Source organism: Siphateles boraxobius, unplaced genomic scaffold, assembly GCF_051911475.1.
Source record: "Siphateles boraxobius isolate OS27281-9 unplaced genomic scaffold, OSU_SipBor_1 6, whole genome shotgun sequence".
Classification (NCBI taxonomy): domain Eukaryota; kingdom Metazoa; phylum Chordata; class Actinopteri; order Cypriniformes; family Leuciscidae; genus Siphateles; species Siphateles boraxobius.
In genome coordinates, this window is record NW_027509186.1 from 34,300,120 (window position 1) to 34,325,888 (window position 25,769).

The window sequence follows — 25,769 nt, forward strand, 5'->3', positions numbered from 1 at the left end:
CAGCGAACATTTACATTTCATGCTGAGATTTCCCATATATTCCTACAGCTCTCTGGGCCGTTGCTCTTGCGTAATCAGGCCCTACACTTGACAAGTTTCACTGTGACACTGTCTCGGTACAATGTGACCTTCTATGCAAGCAAAGACACTCATTGGGCCCTTGGGGACCATTTGGAAGCACCAAGCTTGAGGAGGATGGATCCAGGATGGCTGTATTGCTCTGTTTGAGACACTAATCTCATCAGAGAGCATCTAACCTCTACTAGCTCCGACGTATAAACATGCCGTTGGAGATTATTAAAAAAAAAAAAAATGCTAAATACATAAATTGTATTGCAGCTACCATAAGGATAATTCATCAACATGCAACTGCTTGGTTAAGTAACAACACTACATGAGTAAATAAAGTAGTAAATTCATAATTTATCTCCAAAAATGCTACTTTTATGGAAACGGAAAAAAAAACATTGCATTTTTATAATAATTAAACACCACATTGTCAAAGTTGATATTGTGGCTTTATATATGGTCCAACACTAGCATGTGCCATTATATTGTTAACATTTCACCAAATATGAGTTATGAGGTTTGAGCTTGAGGATCCAATGGAGCTACAATAGTCACAAGCTCTTTTAATAGCTGTAGTTTTCATTGGTTAAATATTTGCAAAACCAACAGACAGTGGTAAAAGGTGGACAATAGTAATGATTTATAAAATAAAAAAAATGAAAAAGATGAAATATGGAATTATGAGGTTTCTGTCCGATTGTCACACTTTAGATTTGGGTCCAATTCTCACTATTAACTAACCTAAACAATGACTTTTGCCTCAAACTCCTAATCACTGTGTAGGACTGATTAATATGTGCTTTATAAGTACTAATAAACAGCCAATATCCTAGTAATATGTATGCTAATAAGCAACTACTTCATAGTTAGAATCAATAATAAATTAATCTCTAATTCACAGCAGAAATACTGTGCATAATTCATCTATAAATATAACAGAGCACTGAATAAAATCCAACATTGTGCAAGAAAGGTCACCAGATAATGAAATGAAAAATATTGCAAGTGTCATAGTCATGGCCAAGCAGAAAGTGCACACGCTCCTGAGTTTGTTATTTAAAGTTATTTAATAAAAGAAAATGCTAAAATCTAAAATTAAAAGAAGGACATATTTCATTTACACCAATGGTTTTGCATTCAAAGATATAGTTCACCCAAAAATGAAAATTACGTCAGTATTTACTCACCCTCATGTTGTTCCAACCCCGTAAGACCTTCGTTCATCTTCGGAACACTAATTAAGATATTTTTGATGAGATCTGAGAGCTTGATCACTCCTCCATAGGATTCTTCAGGGATTGAAACTTGCCGGTCTCGAAAAGTTATTAAAGACATCGCTAAAATAGTCCAAGCGACTACAGTGGCTCAATCAAGCGAGTTTATCAAGCGACGAGAATAATTTTTTTGTGCAAAAACAAACATAAATAACGACTTTATTTCAACTATTCATTTCCTTGTTTTTGGGCCTCTAGTCAGTTAAACTAGTGTAATTGCGTAGATCTACGTCACACATAGGCTCACTATTGGTCGACGCTGGTCATGTGGGTGATGCGTGTGACGTACAACAACAGATCATACGCTGTTAAACTAGTGAACTGACTTGAGGCCCAGAGAGAAGGAAATGAATAGTTGAAATAAAGTCGTTATTTTAGTGGTTTTTTTTCGCACAAAAAGTGTTCTTACACCTAACCCTAACATTGAGCCACTGTAGTCACTTTGACTATTTTAACGATGTCTTTAATAACTTTTTGAGGCCGGCAAGTTCAATCCCTCAAGAAGCCTATGGACTAGTATGGAGGAATGATCCAGCTCTCAGATTTCATCAAAAACATCTTAATTCGTGTTCCGAAGATGAACGAAGGTCTTACGGGCTGGGAACAACATGAGGGTGAGTAAATACTGACAGGATTTTCATTTTTGGGTGAACTATCCCTTTAATACTGAAGTTGTTATGACCCAAATGTGAAGGGGGAAAATGTCATTCCTCTTACTTTAGCTTTAAAGCACAAGCATTTCAAAAACCAAACTAGAATGTCACAAAATCTGCCTCTACAAACCACGCATCATTTCCATATAAAAGGGGCATCACACATTCAATCTGAACTGACGTGGTGCTAAACTGGAGAAGTCCCTCTGTGCCTGGTGACCCACTCCTGCTCTCAGCCGAGCTGTGAAGAGACCGTAGACATGTGAACTCACCGTTTTCTGTATTTTCATGCTCGGTGTCAGTGAGGGTGAGGTTAGAGTTGGCTCTGCTGGAGAGGCAGGAGCTTCGGCCGGATTTAGTGTTGCTCCGGCCCCAGAGTCGGACGGCGTGCTCGGGGGAAATGATGCCGTCCGTTTCTGTGTCAGCGTCTGATCCCACGCTTACGGAGTAGTCGCGGTGGGGAAGGCCCATTTCTGTCCTATATGCTGCCATATGGGGCGGCACGGGATCTCCAAAGGCCATGTCTCTGAGAGAGAAATCCACCCCTGATACAACACACAAGAACACGATGAGAGAAAATACATTCTGTGTTATACATACAAGAACAGACTAAAAACAGGGAGCCTGGAAGTCCCTACCACAATTAATTTTCTCCATCTCATTTCATTTTAGTTACATATGGTTAAGTGATGATATAAATGTCTAACGATAATAATAATAGTTAATATTATTATTATTAGAATTAGTAGTATAAACTCTTTCCCCGCAAGCATTTTTGAAAAAAGTTGTCAGCCAGCGCCAGCAGTTTTTATCATTTTCACAAAAGTTTCAAGGACACCAGAATATTCTGTTGTATGAACATCTAACTTGCAATATATCAAAAGAAAGATAAGAGCCTCTTCTTGAAAAAAACAAACACAAAAAAATAAAAAAAATAAACCCGTTTTATATAGCTTCAAGCATTCCTTTTTTATCAACACTTGAATGTGGGTAAGTTTCATAAAAAAGCAACATTTTGAGTAAAAAGCTGAGAAAGTCAAGATTTTACTAAAGACGTCTTGATCTGATTCAGAACGATGATCAAAACAGATGCAGTAAATCGAGTCCATCAACACCCTCAAAGCTTCACAGTCCTATACCTCGTCCTGGGTCGACATTTCATTCAGGAACATTAGGCAGTTTTGATTTATATGCGGTTTAATGTCGATCGCATTATTTATATATGCATCTGCTTACATATGCTACCGCTTATTTCTGCTTCTTCTTCGCCTGTGTTTTAATCAGTAGATTCAGTACTCTTTCAGAAGATGTGTAATAGCACCCCCTACTGTATAACAGTGAAAACACTGAAAGACAGAAAATTACGTCAATTACGGGGATAGAGTTAAAAAGGCAGTACAATGTAAACTATAAACGTACGGTTATTGTTATTTTGTTAATTTTTTTTTTTTTTTTTACACATGCACTGAACAAAATTATAAACGCAACACTATTGTTTTTGCCCCCATTTTTCATGAGCCGAACTAAAAGTTCTAAGACTTTTTCTATGTACACAAAAGGCCCATTGCTCTCAAATATTGTTCAAAAATCTGTCTAAATCTGTGTAAGTGAGCACTTCTCCTTTGCCGAGATAATCCATCCACCTCACAGGGGTGCCATATCAAGATGCTGACAGCATGAATATTGCACAGGTGTGCCTTAGGCTGGCTACAATAAAAGGCCACTCTAAAATGTGCAGTTTTACTGTATTGGGGGGGTCCGAAAACCAGTCAGTATCTGGTGTGACCACCATTTGCCTCACGCAGTGCAACACATCTTCTTCACATAGAGTTGATCAAGTTGTTGATTGTGGCTTGTGGAATGTTGGTCTACTCCTCTTTAATGGCTGTGCGAAGTTATAAATATTTATATATGTTATAAATGAATGTTTACTTCCAGAACTTGAGTGCTGTTCCCAGTAGGAATTTTTAATGGGAACGCCTATGACATCCAAAGTAAACTGAATGCAGCATAACAAACAAGTTTCTGAGTGATTTTTTATTTACATTTAACTCTTTCCCGCCATTGACAGAATTTTACCGTCATTTATGAGACAACAATTCAATGCCATTGACGGAATTTTACCGTCATTTATGAGACAACAATTCAATGCCATTGACGGAATTTTACGTTACGCATCTTCTAAAAGAGTACAGAATCTGTGATGCCTTAAAATGGTATCTAGGTAGGCAGCTCACTTCGTTTTGAAACATATTTACATATGTTACAAGAGAACACCTTTAACTGAGCACCTGGTCTCATATGAGACTCCAAATTGACAGGGGAATAAGCAATAGGCTATATGAAACTAGCCAATATTTAATCAAATTGAAAAAAAACTAACAAGAAGTTTGTTCAAAATGGAACACTCAAACCCACACCCTCAATGAACATTAAATTCAGAGAGCACTCATGCCTGGTGGAGGACAACGTACGAGAAAAAGGAAGCCGTGTAGATGGAGTTACAGCAAATTACAGATTTATGCCTGAGAGTGAGCGTAATAGTAGTTAGCGTGCCTGAGAGAAACATGGCATTTAGTATTCATGGAGGGGAAGTGGATATTTTTTCAGGTCACCATCAACTGGACACATTAGAAGGTCATAAAAGACATCAGCGAATCAGCATTCACGGCACCCCCCTCTCATTAAAGTCCCAGCACGCTAATGGCAAAGCAACCCCACATTCGGCTTTCCTTTTATCTCTCCGGTTTTAGATACGGCTTTTTTCAAAACGGCTGGAATATATTAGCGACGGATCAAATCGTCACCGCAGTCTCTCTTAATTGCTTGAATGCGATCACTCTCTGAGGCGTATCTGAAAGATGCGCGGCAGATCTGGAGCCTGTGAGATGAGCTCTCTCAAAGTGTATGATAGTTTGTCTCGTTTTAACAAGTATGTGTAATAGATATGTGCTTTAATATGAAGATGGCAAGTAAAATGATGAAGGGTGCAGCGTTCCACACTTCAAAAAGAAAATAACAAGCACACAGGTCATGCATCAGGGATTATTACCATTTAATTGCATTCTTAGCATCAAAAGTTTGAATACAGCTCATTTAGGGGAATGATCATGGGCAAACATTTTTTTTTGTAAATAAGGAATATTATTAGGCACTCACACAACCCAAATTTAAGCTCTAATGCAAAGTATTCATTCAACAAGACACTAATCTTAAATCTGGGATGCAAACTCTTGAAACTCTTCTTGAAACACACACACACACACACACACACATATATATATATATATATATATATATATATATATATATATATATATATATATATATATATATATATATAAATAAATATGAATGATTATACAAGTATAATAATAATAACAATTATTATTAGTATTATTATTAACAATACTGTTCTTTTTTATAAAATTAAACAAATCAATAAATAAATATTATTATATTATTATCGTATAAATAATTTTGTACTGTAAAGTTTAAAAAAATAAAATAATATATATATCGTTTTTTTGTGCAAAGTTTGCTTCCCTGTACTCACATTTTTGCCTCTTTGGTTTTACTATGACTGTAGGGAAAAAATAAGTCATTATTTATTTACCTTCATGTCCAAATGGTTGTGCTCTTATTTTCTCATTGGAAAACAGAAGGAAGATGTATTAACTTTTTCGGAATATATCACAACAATATGGACCTCTATAATTGTGTTTTAATAGTGTTTTTGTTGTTGTTGTTGTTTTCTTTTTGTTTTTTGGAGTCTGAAAGCCTCTGGTCACCAATAATGGTCTTATGGAAAAGAGCAGCATGAACATAAAAACTGGTTTGGAATTACATGTAGATGAGTAAATAATGATAATTTTCACATTTGGGTAAACTGTTCCCGTACAGGACTGTATTTTGTGTCTCTCTGCTGTAGAACAGATTTGAAAAATGCAGTATTTTTGCTGCTGGCCAAAGGTAAATTCTGTGGAGACATGCAGCAATCAGAAATGCATTATACTTTAATAGGCAAATTATAATGTCATCAATAACGGTTCACTTTTGCAAATTAGGCCAGATTGCTTTCAGGGCAAATGCAAACCATATTGGAGTCCATGCAAACCATAACCCAAGCAAAGCGATTCCAGCCAAGTTTGGAAAAAACAGACTCGAATAAGAAAATTCTAGCGTCATTTTATGTTTGATAATGTTAGTTGGACAGAAATTGCACACTAGGCTCTTGTGGTTTTATCCCTGGCATGGCGGTGAGAGATCAGACATGTGAAATCTTGCCCCGCTCACCTTGCCTGCTGAACTCATCGGCTTCATGGTGTACCACGTCTTTGACTCGGCTGCCATAGGCCAATCTGGGGTCCTGATCGAAAGCTTTGAGCGTCTCGCTGGAGCTGTAGGACTTGGGGTTGAGCTTGCCGTCCTCGCTGTCAGCTGAGGAGCTGGTGTACCGGCGCTCTGTGTCCCGTCTGGAGGTCAGAGAGCGGTAGGGTCTGCGTTCTTTCACTTCCATGGCAACAGTTTCTCTTGTCTCAACATCAAAGGGAGGGAAATAAGCCAGTTCAGTCCGTATGATTCTAGAAGACACAGAAGAAGGGGGGATATTTGGGATTAGTCTCTTGTGCTCACATAGGCTGAACTTATTGGATCAAAAATACAGTAAAAATTGTAAAACAGTAAAACTTTTGTATTTGATAATGTAATTTACTCCTGTGATAACAAAGCTGAATTTACTCCAGTCTTCAGTGTCACACGATTCTTAAGAAATCCTTCTAATATGCTGATTTGCTGCTCAAAAAAACATTTATTACTATTATCAATTTTGAAAACAGCTAAATAATATTTTTGTGGAAACAGTGATTTATTTTCAGTATTTTTGCTAAATAGTAAGTTCAAAAGAACATAATTTATTGGAAACAATCTTCTGTGTGTAAAACTTTATACTGTCACTTTTGATCAATTTAATGCATCCTTGTTGAACAAAAAATATGAATTTCTTTAAAAAAAAAAAGGAATTGCAACATAAAAATGCAAAACATTCATAGGATTCGACCACCCAGCTATTTTAGCATCCATTTTGGTTGTAAGTGTAACCCCTCCGGTTCTACTTGCACCGCTCTGAGTGGGATTCAAACGGGTGTTTCAGGCATGGGAGGAGGGCGCACTAACAAGGACGCTAAAGACGTCTCAAGCGTCAGTCGCTAGTGCGCTTCTTGAGGCCAGGGGAGGGAGGTTTACTCACACAGCTCTTACTGGCTGGCCTCAGTTACACTCACCCCCCAAACTTCACTCTCATACGGGTCACGGCACCAATGTAACACCTCGGGTTCTACTGTGTGTTTTCGGCATGGGAGGGGGGCATGCTGACAAGGATGCTAAAGACCGTGGTCTCTAATGCGCCTCTTGAGATCAGGGGAGTGAGGTTTACTCGTACAACTCTTACTAGCTGGCCCGAGTTACACTCATCCCCTTAAACCTCACTCCCATCCGGGTCACGGCACCAATGAAACCACTCCTACTCGAACATGCGTTTCCGGAATGGGAGGCGGGCAAGTTCTGGACCCTAAAGACCGCAGCTAAAGACCGTCAGTTGCTAGTGCGTCTCTTGATGCCGGGTGAGGGAGTGAGTTTTACTTGCACAGCTGATACAGCTGGCCTCCGTATGGAAAAAGAGCAGATTGGACATTCTGCAAAATATCTCTTTTTGCATTCTATAAAACAAATAAATCCACACAGGCGTGACATGAGGGTGAGTAAATTAGCATTTTTGCTGCGTTATTCTTTTTACACACAAGGAAAAGGAATCTACATTATCATCTGCCTCATTAATATTCCAGCCTCATCCCAAATCCGCATTACAAAGCAAACAGCATTGTGAGAAACATTAGACCTTCGTAATGCAAGCTTGTCAGCAATAATGCATGCCATCTCTGTAACTAAATGACACTTTGTAGCATAGTGTAAAAACAAAATGGCCGCGTGGAGAGAAATATATTGGTGTAGGAGCCACTGTGAGATCACAAAACCTGACATCAATTTATAGGTCCCTTGATTTTCCCCGGACAGGATATCACACAGAACCGGAGCTGCAGAGCAGGTCTTAAACATGTCGATGTGGATTTATGAAGTTGATTAGAGGTTGGTTCATTGTTTTCTCTAAGGCTCACTTAAGATAGTGAGGTTTCCCAACTTGATTCATTTCATTTCCTGGACTTCAGCTCAGATCCACATCAAGCATTTCTGACAATACAAGGTTTAGTATCTGTAATGGATTAAACCACAGGGCGTTCAGTTTTCAGACATCTCAGACCATAGAGCGCTATTCATCCACTGCATCTGCCGACTGAGCATGCAAACGTGCGGTTAAAAATAGAATACACAATAAAAAAAATCTTACGGAAATTGCCAGGAAAACATATGGGTCACATCTCACCTGAGATATATTTTGAACAAACAAAATGAAACCCATTCTCTGTAACATTATGAAGAAAAACAATGATATACTGCTTAAATTATAAAGTAAATGTGTAAAATAGAACAAAGTATTGGTTGAATTACATATTTACATTTTATTTTAATAAAAAAAAGCTTTTACATACAGACAGAATATTTTCATTAATATAGTGAGAATATGATTTTTTTCACATTACAGTAATGACAATTATGGGAGAAAATGTTTAACAGTCATAAAAATTTTAATAAAACAGGTGAAATTTTCTTAAGGCAAAATATAAATTGTTATGCAGAATTGAATTTTTTTTGTTGGACTGGATATAATTATTATTTTAACATGAATAAAAATATAACATTCATTTTAAAAACATTGGGTTATATGTACTATAGTATCGATATATCTTAAAATTACAGTAATCGTCATGAAAATAATGTAATGTTGAAAAAAAATGTTTTGTAAAAAAATAAAATTAGGTTACACTTTACAGTGTAAACTTTAAGGTTCATTAGTTAACATTAGTTAATAACTACCTTTATTAACATGAACTAAGAATGAATAATACTTCTACAGCATTTAGTAATCTTAGTTAATATTAATTTCTACATTTATTATACATGATTAAAATCAAAGGTTAATGCATGCACAAACATGAACAAACAATGAACAGCTGGATTTTTATTAACTAACATTAACAGAGATTACTAAATACTGTAACAAATATATTGTGGATTGCTAGTTCATGTTAGTTAATACATTCATGTTAACTAATGAACCTTATTGTTAAGTGTTACCAAAAATCATTTCATGTATTAAATTACAAGTATATATAATGTTAGAATGCTGAACTAAATTAACATTTACATTTTACTTAAAATCTTAAAAGCTTTTGAGTCCAGACAGACTTATTTTAATTACTCTAATGATATTTTTTTCCACATTAAATTAATGACAAATATGCAAGATAATGTGCTTAACGCTCATGAAAACAATATCACAAAAAAAAAAAATCATAATGGACATATAGGTTAAATCTTGTTTATGCAAAACATAAATATTTTTAATTTGACAGTGAACATTTTGATATAATATAAATGATAAACCTTTTGATTTTGAGCCTGAAGATTGACACCAGTCTCAGTCTCTGTTTAAGCTAGTAAAAAAATAAATAAAATAAAGATTTACAATTCAACTCACGCTTCAAAAATAGAAGGCTTAATCATAATGGAATTTGGTTCTAGATCCTCTTAAAAAAAGCTAAAAAAACAACAACAAAAATAACCCCCACCAGTACGAGTGGGACAATATGGCCGACTCGCTCTCAGCATTTCCCAGCAGATAAGCTCTTTAAGACCACTGTAATATAAATGTGTGGCACTCCCGCAATAATCCGCAGTAAACTATATCTAACCCCCCTTAAACAGCTTCTTTATTGCCAGGCCCATTGTGAAGTCGGGGTCACCTTTTGTATGGACTGGCAGCTGAAAAGATGGCCGTGATTAATGACTTGGAGACCTCTGCTCCGGGACCTCCGCTGTGGACAAAAACTGAGCAAAAAACAAGAGCACTTCAGCTGCCGGACCGGAATCTCCAAACTATTTGCTTTTAGGTTACTAATTTTGCAGCATTTAGAAAGAGTCTTCTAGCTCATGCAAATTCATAAGAGACAAAAGAGCCTTTATGGCAACACTTGAGGGGGGTTTTGTTAAAGTGCATTGTCTTAATTTCCAAAAGCCTCGCTTCAATGAAATCGGCAAGTAATGTGGAGATTCTGCACATACGCCGTGCTCCTGAATATCCGAGGTCTCGTGTGCACAAGGGTGTACCTTTGGGGCCATGGGAACGCTTTCCGTCTTTTCAGTGAAGGAGCGGCCCGTCACTTACGCTTTGACAGCTGATGTCTAGTGCAAATACATATCTGTGAAAAGGAAGACGCCTTTGACTGACGTTTCTCTGTGAAGAAACTATTTTTGCTCTCTGTGTGTTTCTCCTATGATAGTGTGTTAAGCTGTATGAATAATCTGGAAAACAAGAATAAAAGTCAGAGACGTCGGCTCCTATCTAATCCCTAGAGCCCTGTGGTGGGCAAAAAGATAAAAAGATATGACAAAAAAAAAGCATGATTTCTGCCCTTGCTGAACTGGTGCTCAGAATGAAAAGGGAACACAATATATGTACGAGATGAACCATGAACTGAAGTTAAGGCAAAACGTTTAAATGTTTGGGATCGGTAAGATTTTTTTTTTTTTTTTTTAAAGTAGCAGCACCATTTTGTGCACCAAACCTGCATTTATTTAATCATAAATACAGTAATAAATATTGTGAAATATTACAATATTTCATTGCTATTTGAATATATTTGAAGATGTAATGTAATGCCTGCAAAACCGAACTTTTAGCATCATTACTCCAGTCTTCAGTGTCACATGATCCTTCAGAAATCAGTCTAATATCTAATACCATCATAATAATATCACTGACCCCAAACTTTGGAACGGTAGTACATGTGTTCTAACCAGATGCACACCGAGGGTACATTCACATGACAGCGATGTAGTAAAAACTGACTAAAATAGATTTATTATTCATGCCAGGCCAGTAGATGGCGATGTCACTTTGTAAAGAAACACTACACACCTAGACCGAACACTTTAATATGCATGTGCATGATGTCACCATCTCACAAATGCGTTTTTTTTTTTTTTTTTTTTTTTTTTTTTTTACATGAAGATAATAGTATTGTTTTCAAAAAGCACTTTGAAACACCTTTTCAAAAGTTTGCGTTTTCAGGCCGCCAAAACTCCGTCGTGTAAATGAACGGCCAAAACGCATGAAAAGTGTCCGTTTTTAGTTGAAAACGGTGTTGTGTAAACGGCCCCTGAAAGTGATAAGGCTGTGCAAACATATTTGAAGCTTAATATACAATTATTTGGAGCAGTGGGCGGGGCTACTCATAAAGCAATCAATAATTTCTGATAGGACACAGTATTAACCCGTGGCCCAGTTCTCTGAACTCATTCATTGATCAATTTGTTGTTATTTTAGAAATGCTATATATCGTTTATACTGTCAGTTTTATACATTGATCTTGGCAGCTTTACTTTGTAAGCTTCAATTGAACAAATAATACCCTTTCCTGGAGTATTCAGGGCTTTAATGAAATGTTATTGAATTGTTTATTGAAAATGCAATGAAGACAGCTCTCTGTTGTTCACGTTTTGCTTTGTTTCCTTTGATTTTCTTTCATTTAAAACACAGCTGAAGCAAAGCACTCTGGGGAAAGTAGCAAATAGCATATCTATAAAACAATCTGCAGCTCAGGTATCAGTTTCCTTATACATTCAATGATATTGATCAGTTAGTCTGTATTCGATGAACATTCATGCACACCCTGTTTCCTAGTTTGGAGCCAAAAAAGAAGAAGAAAAAAGTATAAAAGGCAAACGTTGATGTTTCCGGTAAGGGAATGAGGTGATGTTCTGACACCTCAACATATGGATCAGAAAAACAATGCAAGCTTGAGCATCTGCTATGGAGGAAGTGGGGTCTTGGTTAAATGCCTTTAAGTGACATGAAATTTGCATTCAACATTCTTTTTACTGCTGTAATAGGGCATATATATATATAAAAAAAGGATATTAAACAAGAAAAGAGAGGGATTTGATTTTGTCCATCGGGAATTGACGAGTGAGCGCTAAAAGTGGGTGTTTTAATGCCAGAGGAGTCAGATGTATAATCTCCGTCTACGAGACAGATTATGTTGATAATGCCGTAGTACATTGATATATGGGTGTTTCTTCAACTTTGTGCACTTTTATGTCCCAAAGGTTGGTTTTTATTAAAACTAACAGATTTCTTTTTTCCCCCCACGAAGGTCATATTAAAACGAAAACTATTTACCATGCCTTCAACATATCAAATGACTCATGTATAGATTTGAGCTTTATCCTTGCCCCAGACTTTAAATATTGAAATATGAAAATCCATTATAAAAATATGTATTACATGTTTAAAAATATGACATTCCACGATGACTGAAAGACTGTCCCACAGTCATATAGTGTCATTGCTACTACACTGACCAATTCTGCCCCAAAACAAGTTTTTTTTTCAAATGTGTGTGTACAACTGAGAAGACAACAGTGTCAACTGAGTTAGAGATGAAATATATGAAAAAAATGTGATAGAGAAATCAAGGTAAATACACTCTAAAAAATGCAGAGTTGTTTTAACCCAAATTTGGGTCAAATTTGGACTAACCCAACAGGTTGGGTTAAACAATTATTAAAAAAGTGAACCCAATGGCTGGGTTTGTCCACATTTGACCAAAATTTAGGTTTTAAACAACCCAGCATTTGTTTAGGGTGTATCACACAGAGTATCTTTGTGCATCATTTTCAATAAAATTGTACATACAAAATTATGCAAAAATTGTGAAAATAGTATTTAACAGTGTTTATTGATGATATGTAAAATGCTAGCTAAGACATTAGCCATAGCAAAACAAAGTAGTCAACAATTTATGCCGAATGTAATTTCCACACAATACATAATTTTTAGATGTGGTGGAAATGACAGTAAGTGTGAAAATATTATGCTATGTAATAGTGTACATTTATGACACATAAAGATTATAGCTATGATATTAGCCCTAGCAAGACAAAGTAGTCTGTGATTTTATACCAAAAATGTTTACAATGTCACATCCAACATAATTTCCACCACAGAACACCATCAATCTCAATACATAACTTGATGGGAATTTGCATGGCTTTCAAAAGAACATCATACTTTTCTATAGCATGTCCAAAAAATTGTTTGTTAGTAAAAAAGAAAATGAATACAATGGTGTATCATTTACCTCTCTCGAAACTAAAATGTCCACCAACCGGTTTAGCAATTTAACATAAAAGAGCCCAAGACTCGGAGGGAAGGGTGTGTAAAGTCCCTACAGGGAGCAGTCAGGGCGGTACGGGGTCCCAGGACTGCTGGGGTATTATTAGAGCTCCATGTCCCAGACTGGTGGCTTATGAAGCCCTTCTACTTCCACTGAGATGAAAGGCTGCCATCTATATGCAAATGGTTTCGGTCTATTCTTGCAACAATTAGTGTGTGTGACAGTGTGAAAGTGAAGCGATTGAGCACTGAATACCAGTGTGGTCATCTATCTGTTGAACTGTTTGCGCTTTGATTTGTCAGTGTTCTTAATACTTGCGAAGCTCATTGTTTTTGATTGATTAAATGGTGCTGCATATTACATAGAAATCTTTCAGGGGATTAAGGGAATCAATATGGTTTGCTGAACTATAGCACAGACACACAAAAAAAGAACATTTCCAGACTTGTTTGGCACAGATGGCAAACTAGCAAACGGCTAATTTTGCCACTGATTTACAACACATGGGACAAAACAAGCTCCTGATATGAATACATCAATCAAGTACTAGAGTTCAAAAGTTTCATAAGATATTCTATGTTTTTGAAAGAATTCTCTTTTACAAACTAAGGGTGCATTTATTTGATCAAAACACAGTACAAACAGTAAACTATTTTTTACAATGTAATGTTTTCTATTTGAATATATTTTAAAATTAGTGTCACATGACCCTTCAGAAATCAGTCTAATATGCTGATTTGATGCTCAAAAAACTTTTCTTATTTCAGTCTTGTGGGAACCGTGATGCATTCTTTTCAGGATTCTTTGATGAATAGAAAATTCAAATAAATGCTGTTGTTTTGAAATAGAAATCGTTTGTATATAAATGTCTTTACTGTCCCTTTTGATCAATTTAATACATCCTTGCTGATTTTTTTTTTAAATTTCTTTAAAAAAGAAATCTTACTGACTTCAAACTTTTAAACGGTAGTGTAAGTAGGCCTATAAATCAATTGAATGTCCTTCTTTTGAAGATAACAATTCAGATTTCTTTTTTTTTAAACAAGCTCTTCTTTTTTTAATCAAGGTCAATTAAATACAACAAAAGGTTGTGAATTATGGTACATTTCTGTACAAAACATAATCATATCCAGTATCAATAGAAGTTCATTTTTATTTTTAAAACCAATGGCAGGTAACAAGTGTTGCACGTTTGTCCCATGTCTCAAGATTAAAGATCCTGTGGTTTGAGGACTTCATCCATCAGACAGAGAGAGAGAGAGCAGGTTTGCTCACAGCCGACCCATTGGCAGGGGTCAGATCGATTAGGAAATTCCACCTTGGGAAAATGAAATAAAAATAGATGCAGTATGTCCTGCTGAAATGTAAGAGGCTTATAAGAATATGAAAATCAACCAGTGTTATTCAGTGGGTCAATAACCACATGACATCAGCCATGAGCTAGACCTCTCATGGTCTCGGACTTTCCTCCTTCAAATGTTATAATATCTACCGGAATAAGTTAGTTCCGGCAATAATTTAAAAAAACAAAGTAAATTCTATAGAAGTACTCAATTTAAGATTGTAGAAAGAGTAAATATCAACATTATAAACTTAAGTAAAACCTATACTCAACTATCTAATACTGGTGTTCCCATCACGCACTGGGACATGAATAATTAATAAGGTTGCATTTTTCACTGTTTTCCAGTTGCATTTACACTGTTTTATCATTGCTTTTGTTGTAAGGTTTAGTAACATGTTGTTTTGTGACATCTGGAGTTCATTTCCTAGTCAAAATGACACATTCATACTCAAAAATGATCCAACAAACGTTAGCGTTATTGTGCAGCAAGTATTGAGATCTCTGTTTTCGATGTTCTAAGTAAAGCATACACTTAAAAAGCACAGCTTAATTCAGTGTTGTATTGTTTAAGTAAAATGTACTTGAAACAGAGTACTGCAAAGTAAACTTCCATTAAGTACACTGTAAAAAAAAAAGTAGTTGCCTTAAATTTTTGAATACAATCAACTTGGATGTTTAAGTCATTTCAACTTAAATTACATTAAACTGACCAAAACAATTATACAAACTTATACAAACTTTTACAAAAAGTTGACAATAGCTTAACTTATTTTAATGAGTTAAAGCAATGTAAAAACACATGTTGTCATAACTCATTGATCATATCATTTTACAGTGTAGAAATTATAAATGATAAAGTTACTTATTTTCTTTGTTAATTTTACTTAACTTAGTTAAGTCAATTTTACTTAATTCCATATGATCAGATGCTTTCTTAACTTCTTTTTACCCAAAGCAAAGCTTCATCGTGAGTTTATCAAGGACTTCAGTTGAAAAAAACTAAACATGAGAGAGGTTCTCTTAACAAAGCTTACCTTAAAAATTCCTGTTTTGTCATTTCTCAAAGAAGAATGAATCAAGCTTAGAGTTCCCTAAACTAATGTTCGGTAGATATCCTCCATGCTAGCGCTAGTTAACAAGCTTGTTTACAACCTGAGTTCAGTTTCTGAGGTCCTCCTACTCAACATCACTTACAGGCGAACAATAGCAGTGTTGGAGCCAGCGAGTAGGTACACAATTGTGTCCCTGCAGGTTTTAAAGTGTGCTCAAAGCTGCAGGCGAGCACCCCTCACTCCTTTTGCGGAGCTTCATTCACATGCCTGTCCTGTGCTGAAAAGCCTGCTGGGTCAACAGAAAGGCTTGCTTTCAATGGGCGAGAGTGAGATGTGAATTGGCGCGGGGGTTGTTATTGATGTGTGCATGTGTAAGCGTAAGAGACCGTCTCCTTTTGGGATCAGAAAGGAAACCCTGCTAGTATTCAGAGAGGAAGCGTAAAAGCTTCAAGGTGGAAGTAGCCCAGAAATCTTCCATTTGCGAATCACTGGGACACGAAGGTTTCAGGGCGACGGGGCATTAAGTTTGGTTCAGTAAATAACCATCATTCTGAAATGGAGTTGGGGGTTTAAATGTATTTATTCGCTTTCTTTGCAAAGTGCATCCCCGACCTTGACCTACAGAAATGTCCAGACGTCACTGCATCAGAGCGATCATCAAAAACGCTGCTTATCCATTAATAGCGCGACAGTGAAAGACACCCTAAATCATTTTCATGAGGTGACAAAGTCATAAAAACAGCAGTGGAAGGGCATGTCAGAGGAAAGAGAGGGAATTGGCGAATGTGTGTGGAGTTATATATAGTAGTGTGTGCGTGAGACATGCTCGAACATCACAGATTGCGTCTATGACCATAAGAAATACATCATCTTGACTCGATCTGCCTCTCTAAATCCTTGAAGAGCAAATGAGCCAAGAAGTGAATTAGAGGCAAAATAAATAAGGCGCATGAGAGCACGAGGGGATGGAAAAATCAACCTTTAGTCTGGAAAAACAAGAAGGAATGAACTACATTTTCTAAAGGAAATGTGAGTGCTGTTTCAAAGGTGTTCTCATGTCGTTAGCATGTCAATGCGGTTGCTAGAACGTTCGGGGAGGTTGTTAGTTATTAAATTAAAAAAGGAATGCAGTAGATTAAGAAATGGGCGAAGTTTAAGTGGAGTAAATGATTATTGGAAAAGTCTGGTATATGCCACCAAAGGGAATTTTTGTCATTTCATCGGAAGGACGAGATCTGAAAATTTAATTAAACATTAGGAGGTCAAAAAAATTTGGAAAATCATTGACAACAAACATCAGTGAATAATTTTAAAAGCAACATGTGGCAATTATTTTAATTTAAAAATGAATTACGGGAGACATTTAATGTATTATTTTATTGTTACATGGGGTATGAACAAAAAGGAAAGCAAGAAGCAAGGAAGGAAGGAAGGAAATTAGGAAGGAAGGAAGGAAGGAAGGGAGGGAGGGAGGGAGGAAGGAAGGAAAGAAGGATGGGAGGGAGGGAGGGAGGGAGGAAGGGAGGAAAGAAGGAAGGGAGGAAGGAAGGAAAGGAGGAAGGAAGGAAGGAAGGAAAGGAGGGAGGGAGGGAGGGAGGGAGGGAGGAAGGAAGGAAGGAAGGAAGGGAGGGAGGAAGGAAGGGAGGGAGGAAGGGAGGGAGGGAGGAAGGAAGGGAGCAAGGAACAAAAGGAAGGGAGGGAGGGAGGGAGCCAGGGAGGGAGGGAGGGAGCAAGGGAGGGAGCAAGGAACGAAGGAAGGAAGGGAGGAAGGAAGGAAGGAAGGAAGGAAGAAAGGGAGGAAGGGAGGGAGCAAGGAAGGAAGGAAGGAAGGGAGGAAGGAAGGAAGGAAGGAAGGGAGGGAAGGAGCAAGGAACGAAGGAAGGAAGGGAGGAAGGAAGGAAGGAATGGAGGGAGGGAGGATGTAAGGAAGGAAGAAAGGGAGGTAGGAAGGAACGAAGGGAAGAAGGAAGGAAGGGAGGGAGGAAGGGAGCAAGGAACGAAGGAAGGAAGGAAGGAAGGAAGGAAGGAAGGAAGGGAGGGAGGGAGGGAGGAAGGAAGGGAGGGAGGAAGGAAGGGAGCGAGCAAGGAACGAAGGGAGGAAGGAAGGACGGAAGGAAGAAAGGGAGGTAGGAAGGAACGAAGGGAAGAAGGAAGGAAGGGAGGGAAGAAGGAAGGAAGGGAGGGAGGAAGGGAGGGAGGAAGGAAGGGAGGGAGGAGGGGAGGGAGGAAGGAAGGGAGGGAGGAAGGGAGCAAGGAACGAAGGAAGGAAGGAAGGGAGGAAGGAAGGAAGGGAGGGAGGAAAGGAGGGAGGAAGCAAGGAACGAAGGAAGGGAGGAAGGGAGGGAAGGAGGAAGGAAGGAAGGAAGGGAAGAAGGAAGGGAAGACGGAAGGGAGGAAGAAAGGAAGGAAGCAAATCAATAATACATTAATATTCAATATTTTAAAAAGAACATCTGCCCATTCTGTTTTTAATAATATTTATGTAATATAAAATAAATTATGTAAGTTATTTAATGTATTGTTACATTTAACAAATATTTTAAACATGGGAGATATAAAAAAAATCAAATGTCTATAAGTCAATTTTATAGTGGCACTCATAGTACTCGAGCCCATCCTCAATCATATTGTGTTCCTTCCTTCAGAGCAAATCTATGGGATTTTAGCGCAATGATAATATCATTGATGAGCAACAGTAGGTAACAGTGATGCCTGCCTCAGCCTGCACCCCAACAGAAAGAAAGGAAATAAATGTGAATGTCGCAGTGTTAGTGTGGGGACAGGTGGGTGTTCTGTGCCACTCCGGCTCATTAGCGAGCGATTAGCGCTCATTACGCCCCTATGGCCAGGCTTGGCTTGATTTATAACCCCGGAAGGGTTGAGAGCAATCTTAATACTCGCTTAAGCAATAATCAACTGCTTATAATCCCTCAGCACTAAGCCCAGAATCCCTAAACTCCAAACGTGGTGGTTTAACACAGCCGGGGCGATGAGAAGAGATTCTCAGAAACATGAAGCAGACAGGCTCTCTTCCTTCTCGGACTCTTAAACAGAGATCACTCACAACAGACCTCGTATAGGAGAGACCAAAGAAGTGTGTTACGCTAAAGGGACATAGCTCGGAATATTGTTTGCTTCACACTAGCCTGGTTTAAAAATACTTCACTCTTTCCTTGAGGTGTAAATGATGTGGCAGTGATGGGCTGCATGGCAAGGCAAGGCCTGTTCTTGTGTTGCAGGCTGTTATTTGTTTTGCAGTGCAGCATCATGTGATTTTTTTCGCACATCGCTGGCAGCTGTGAGTGGTTGTGGCTGTGTGTGTGTGTGTGTGTGTGTGTGTGTGTGTGTGTGTGTGTGTGTGTGTGTGTGTGTGTGTGTGTGTGTGTGTGACAGGAAGTAGCTGATAAAGAGGACATGAGGACAGACCTGCCATTACACTTAAGAGCATGACATTTTAGAATAATATATCATTGTTATTTTATTTTAAATATTACTTATTTTATTTTTGAATTTCCTACAACATACAGTTTTGATGATGATGATGAGTCCTGCCATAAATAAATCAAATGTGTGTTACACTTTAATTTAGGGTCCAATTCTCACTATGAACTAGGCTAGTTGCTTATTATCATGCATATTACTAGTATATTGGCTGTTTATTAGTACTTATAAAGCACATATCAATGCTTATTTGGCACGACCATATTCTACATCCCTTAAAGGGATAGTTCACCCAAAAATGAAAATTCTGTCAGTATTTACTCACCCTCATGTTGTTCAACCCCGTAAGACCTTCGTTCATTTTCGGAACACAAATAAAGCTATTTTTGATGAAAGCTGGATCACTCCTCCATACTAGTCCATACTAGAAAGAAATGAATAGTTGAAATAAAGTCGTTATTTTTGTTTGTTTTTGCGCACAAAAAGTATTCTCGTCGTTTGATAAACTTAAGATTGAGTCACTGTAGTCACTTGGACTATTTTAACGATGTCTTTAATAACTTTTCGGGGCTGGCAAGTTTCAATCCCTTAGAAGCCTATGGAGGAGTCATCCAGCTCTCATATTTAATCAAAAATATCTTAATTCGTGTTTCGAAGATGAACTAAGGTCTTACGGGGTTGGAACAACATGAGGGCGAGTAAATACTGACAAAATTTTCATTTTTGGGTGAACTATCCCTTTAATCCTGCACGATTAATCATTAAAAGATCGCCATCTCGATTCAAACACGCGATTTCAATCCTAAATGACAACGATTCGTCCGTCTCAAATAAACCTTTGAACAAAATCATAGAGGAACATTCAGATCTTCAACACTGATGTCTACAGAAGCGAAAACAATGGAGAAAATCACCTTTTGAAAGGAACTCGGCGCCTCAAATGACCATTGTGTCGATTTACATCATTACACCAGTAGGTGGCGACAAGTGACCCTAAAAATGTATTTGTCATTGACTCATTCATTCAAGAGATTCGTTCAAAAAAGCAGATTCACCAAAAAATTAAATAAGTGAAATCTTTATGAGTGAGTCATTGAATCATTCATTCAAATTGATTTTTTTAAAAAAATAATTCCTTTACATTATTTAAACATTTTAATAGACTGCAGGATTTTATGACATATTATTTTGTTTAGCTGTCTGTTAAGAATCGTGATCTCAGTTTGAAACAAAAAAAAAAATATTCTAAATTTATCTAGAATCATGCAGTTCCACATTAACTTAACTTCCTTACTATTAATAAGCAGTAATTAGGAGTTTATTGAGGCAAACATCGTAGGTAATAGTTAGTTAATAGTGAGAATTGGACCCTAATCTAAAATGTGACCCAAATGTTTTTATTTATTTTAATAAAGTATATTTAAGACAGTTATCTGCAATGTTGATAATGTTTCTTGAACAGTAAATCATCATATTCTGAAGGATCATGTGACACTGAAGACTGGAGTAATGAAAATGCTGAAAATCACAGTTTTGATCACAGGAATAAATGACATTTTAAAATATATTACAATAGAAAACAGTTCTTTTGAAATGTTATAATATTTCAAAATATTACTGTTTTTATTTTTTTCATCTTATTAATGCAGCCTTGGCGAGCATTCTTTTAAAAGAAAAATAATAAAAATATTACTGGCCCCAAACTTTTCAGTGTATATGAAACATTACTGCAAAGAGTTTATCATAATATGACAATTTTATGGTTTGAGATAAAAAATACTGACATTACAAAAATACTGTTCTCCAGCTCACTAGAGAGTTGATTATTTGTGTCTTTCCAACGTGTGTGTGTTTCAGAGCTCCAAAATACATTTTTTGCCACTTTGTTTCAGAATATGACAGCTGGTTCATTAATTCACAACATCTTTCTGTGATGACTATTTTCAAACAAAGAAATGCTGCAAATATTTACGACCATCAATATTATCTCAAGGGAATCTGGTGTAAAATGCAAAAATAGTAACTATAAAAAAAAAATACACCCAAATAGCTTTATTCAGAAGATCATTAATAATACTGACCTCGTTAAGGCAAAAATAACTCTTCTGACTTCCAAATGTCTGTCTGTTTTCCAGAGAAAGCTGATTGGAATGAATCCCTGGAAAGAGGGTCATAATTTGTTTTTCCGTGAATTATCTTTGCTGAATAATTGTTTGTAGTCAGTGATGCAGAACCCAGATCTGTCAAGCATTCAGCTAAGCGTTAGCTAAAGAGGCTAAGCGTTAAGTACATCTAAAGACAACTTAGTCTGAATACTAATGTTTGCGTGTGATTACATTTGCATGGATATTTACTTTCTTACAACAAATTACTTATTGTGTCTTATTAACTGCATGTTATTTCAAAGTACAAGAACATGCGTATTGTAGCAATGTTTCGTTAAAATCTAATAACTTGCTTCGCCTTCCTTTTCTCCTGACATCATCAAGGCCTCTGTAACACACTTCTCACTGATTATTTTTAATGGGTAAAATCACATCCTACATTTTCTTCTTATGATGCATTTCTGAGTGCAACAAAGAATTCAATGGTACAGAAGTAAAACGGGTTTCGATTGCAGTTTCATACTGTCACTATAACAATATGTATACAAATAACTAAGACTGAAGTCCGCATCCAGCATCCTAAATGACACATGATTGCACTACAATCTGAAGCATGTGAGCAAACATCCCCAAACCTCCCCGTGACACTCGGCAGGATTCAGTCTGATTTAAGGTGGGGATAAAACATCAAATCTCTACCCGGCTTACCCCGAGCACTGGGTGACAATTTCAAACCCTGCCAGCCCAAGAAAGCTCTTTATGGAGATCTTTTCAACCACTGCATGCACCCACACACATTTACAGACACACAGCGTCAGGAGAGAACACTGCTTTGATAGCCTGGGGCCTCATGCTACATTTTCTGAGGAGGCACTCAGTGCCAGTCCTGGATACCATGGTGTACTAAATGGATACCATGGTCCCTTTTGAAAAAAAAAATCTAAACCATATCATTATTATTATTATTATTATTATTATTATTAGTAGTAGTAGTAGTAGTAGTAGTAGTAGTAGTAGTAGTAGTAGTAGTATTATTAATATTGTTTTTAATAAACATTTGTTGGTGTTAATAATATGTACTTAAATTCATTGTATTTAATATTACTACTAACTACTATACTGTTATTATTCATATTATTAATAATACTCATGTTTTTAATAAAAATGTGTTGGTGTAAATATTATTTACTTAAACACTAATCTACTACTACTACTACTACTACTACTACTAATAATAATAATAATAATAATAATAATAATAATAATAATAATAATAATAATAATAGTATTAGTAGTAGTAATAGTAAATACACAGTAACATGAATATTATTATTATTATTATTATTATTATTATTATTATTATATTATAATATTATAATAATAATAAACAATCATTATAATAAGGATAATAATACTTATACAGATAATATGTCATAATTGTTATTATTATTATTACTATTATTATTATTATTATTATTATTATTATTATTATTATTATTGGTAGTAGTATTAGTAGTGGTGGTGAAGGTGGTAAAATATTTTTAATAACTATTATTTTTTTATTAATAATAATAATAATAATAATAATAACAACAATAGCATTTAGTAGTAATAGTAAATATTAGTATTAACACAACAATATTTTTATTAAAAACAAATAATAAAAATATTATTATTATTATTCTTATTATTAGTATTAGTATTAGTATTATTATAGTTAATAATAATAATAATAATAATAATAATAATAATAATAATAATACTAATAATAATAATAATAATAATAATTATTATTATTATTATTATTATTATTATTTAATAATTATTATTATTATAGGTAATAATTAGTATTAGTAATAGTATTTAAGTAATTATTAGAATTATACATACCAACAATATTTTCTTTTTATAAAAAACACAAAATAATAAAAATAATACTATTTTTTTATTGGCTGCACATAGGTGTCAAGGTTTATACATATTATTATTAATATGTATTTTTTTAGTCTGGGAAAAAGTGCCAACTGATGCAAAGGAATGAATTGCAGTTTAATAGCAAGAGATACACACAACCAGGCAAACTGTTCAAGTCATTCAAGGTCAACTGAACTTTTCCAGAAGTTTTGGGAGTAATACCGGGGTGGTACTTCCATGAGAATACAGTGCGTTCGACGACAACAGCACAGCGTCACCTTTCACTACTCTCTCTTTCATCACAATGATAAAATAAGGGCCAGGAGCTCCACTGCAAATGTTCTCAGCCGCATGTGCCCTGCAAGCAGACAGCAAACAGACGCCTCTCAGTGACAGCTTGATACACTACCCTGCGTCAGGTTTCCCCAAGTAATGAAAAGGCAAGCTGAAAATTGAGTCTGTACACCTGTATTTTCATGTCTACTCTGCCAACTATACCCAGTAGTTGTTTTTTTTTACTGCATTTAGGGCTCTACAGTGAATGCTTTCTTTTCAAAACACAATATGAGGATGTGTAATGTGTGACAATGCTGTCTAGTTGTGTGTCTTTAATTTGAGCATAAATACAAATCTGAATCATCATCAACTATGATTTTGTGATACTGATATTTGTGATCACAAAAGTTGGAGAGAATTTTAACGTTTTTGAAGTCTTTTATGCTCGCCAATGCTGCATTAATTACAGTATAATACAGTAAAAAAGCAATACTGTAAAAAAAACTATTACAATTTAAATTAAACTTTTCTATTTGCATATATTTTTAAATGTAATTTATTTCTGTGATCAAAGCTGAATTTTCATCATCATTCCTCCAGTGTTTAGTGTCACATGATCCTTCAGAAAGGCACCATTTACACGACACCTTTTTCAACGAAAAACTGAAGACTTTATGCGTTTTACACAACAATGGCGTTTTGGGGACCTGAAAATGAAAACGGGTTCTAAAGTGCACATTTTTGGAAACAAATACCGTTATCATCTCTGTATAAACTACAAAAACATGATTTTGTAAATACGGTGACATCATGCGCATGCGTATTATGTGTTCTGTAGGTGCGTAGTGTTTCTTTACAAAGTGACATCGGCATCAACCAGCCTTGTAGGATAATACAGCGTTTTTATTCGTTTTCCTTGTGAACGGGGATCATTTTGACAACGTTTCATCTGTACACTGAAAACGTTTCCGTTTTTAGTACGTCGTTGTCAAGTAAACGTTCCATAATAAAGATTCGCTGCTCAAGAAACGTTTCATGTTAAAAACAATCATGCTGCTTTATATTTTTAAAGAAAATATGATTCTTTTTACAGGATTCAGGTTCAAAATAACAGTATTTATTTGAAACATAAATCTTTTGTAAAAATCTGTGTCTTTATTGTCGCTTTAAATCAATTTAATGCGAACTTGCTGCATATACATGTTCTCGCACACACATTTTTTTTATGTACATTTACAATTCCTTTATGGATATCTTGAAAATCAGGCTTCTCCCAGTATAACTGCCAGGGGATCCAAGTATTGGCGCAAAATCTTAAACAAACAACACCCAATATTTGTACACTCTGTACACTCATCTTCCTCAAGACGAGCGGCGAGTCATTTCCCCATCTCAGTCTAACCACAGACACATTCAATGCTTCTCATTTTTGGAAGGGCCAGATCCATCAACACCACCATGCATGCAAGAAAATAAACAAATAAAATAAAACAATAAATGAAGATTTTTGTTTTTTTACGTTGTGAATATGCCATCTTAAATATGTAATGTTAATACTATTCTCTCTCTAAAAAAATCTACTTCACAACATACTATCCCTATGAATAAGTAACACTGCAGTATATCCGTTGAATGTTATTATTACAGGAGACGGTTGAAGTTATATTTTAAAATATTTATTTTTGTGATTGCAAAGCTGAATTTTCAATCTTCAGTGTCACATGATCCTTCAGAAATCAGTATAATATGCTGATTTGCTGCTGAAGAAACATTTATTATTATTATTATCAATGTTGCAAACAGTTGTGCTGCTTTTAATTAATTATTTGACTAATATAAAGTTAAAAAACAGAATTTTTTTTTAAAACAGTAAAGACATAGATAATGTTATAAAATATTTTTGTCAATTTTGATCAAATAAAAGAATGTCTTTTATCAAACCTGAATGACTTATTCTTTCTATATTAAAGAACAATTTCCGTCCATTCAATGAAAGTCAGTGTGGTCCGAAACAAACCCATTGACTTTCATTAAATGGAAAAAAAAAAAAGTTTGGTCTTTTACAGTTTTGCACATCATTATTTACGAAATTGTATTTTTGATGACTAAAGTTAAGCTATCTTGTTCATTGTAAAATCTAAAAAAAGATGGAAGAATATGACATGACAAAACAGGCTAAAATTAAAAGGACATTTTTTTTTAAATGGGAAGTGTGCTTTTAAAAAAAAGTTTAGCAAGATAATTGTCTTGGAATTGAATTATGGATGCCAAAAACAGAGGAAGCAC

At 35.7% G+C, this 25,769-nt stretch overlaps 1 protein-coding gene across 6 annotated transcripts in view; it reads right to left on the minus strand.

Annotated features, from left to right (window-relative positions):
• tenm4 (teneurin transmembrane protein 4) overlaps positions 1-25,769 on the minus strand; it is a 252,402-nt gene that overhangs the window by 172,884 nt on the left and 53,749 nt on the right. For all 6 annotated transcript variants that reach the window (XM_077206971.1, XM_077206972.1, XM_077206969.1 and 3 more), the window contains exons 2-3: positions 6,293-6,579; positions 2,269-2,541 (exon numbers count right to left, since the gene is read on the minus strand). In XM_077206971.1, coding sequence (XP_077063086.1) covers positions 2,269-2,541; positions 6,293-6,515 — 496 coding nt within the window. In that variant the 5' untranslated portion in view covers positions 6,516-6,579. The remainder of the gene's footprint in view (positions 1-2,268; positions 2,542-6,292; positions 6,580-25,769) is intronic.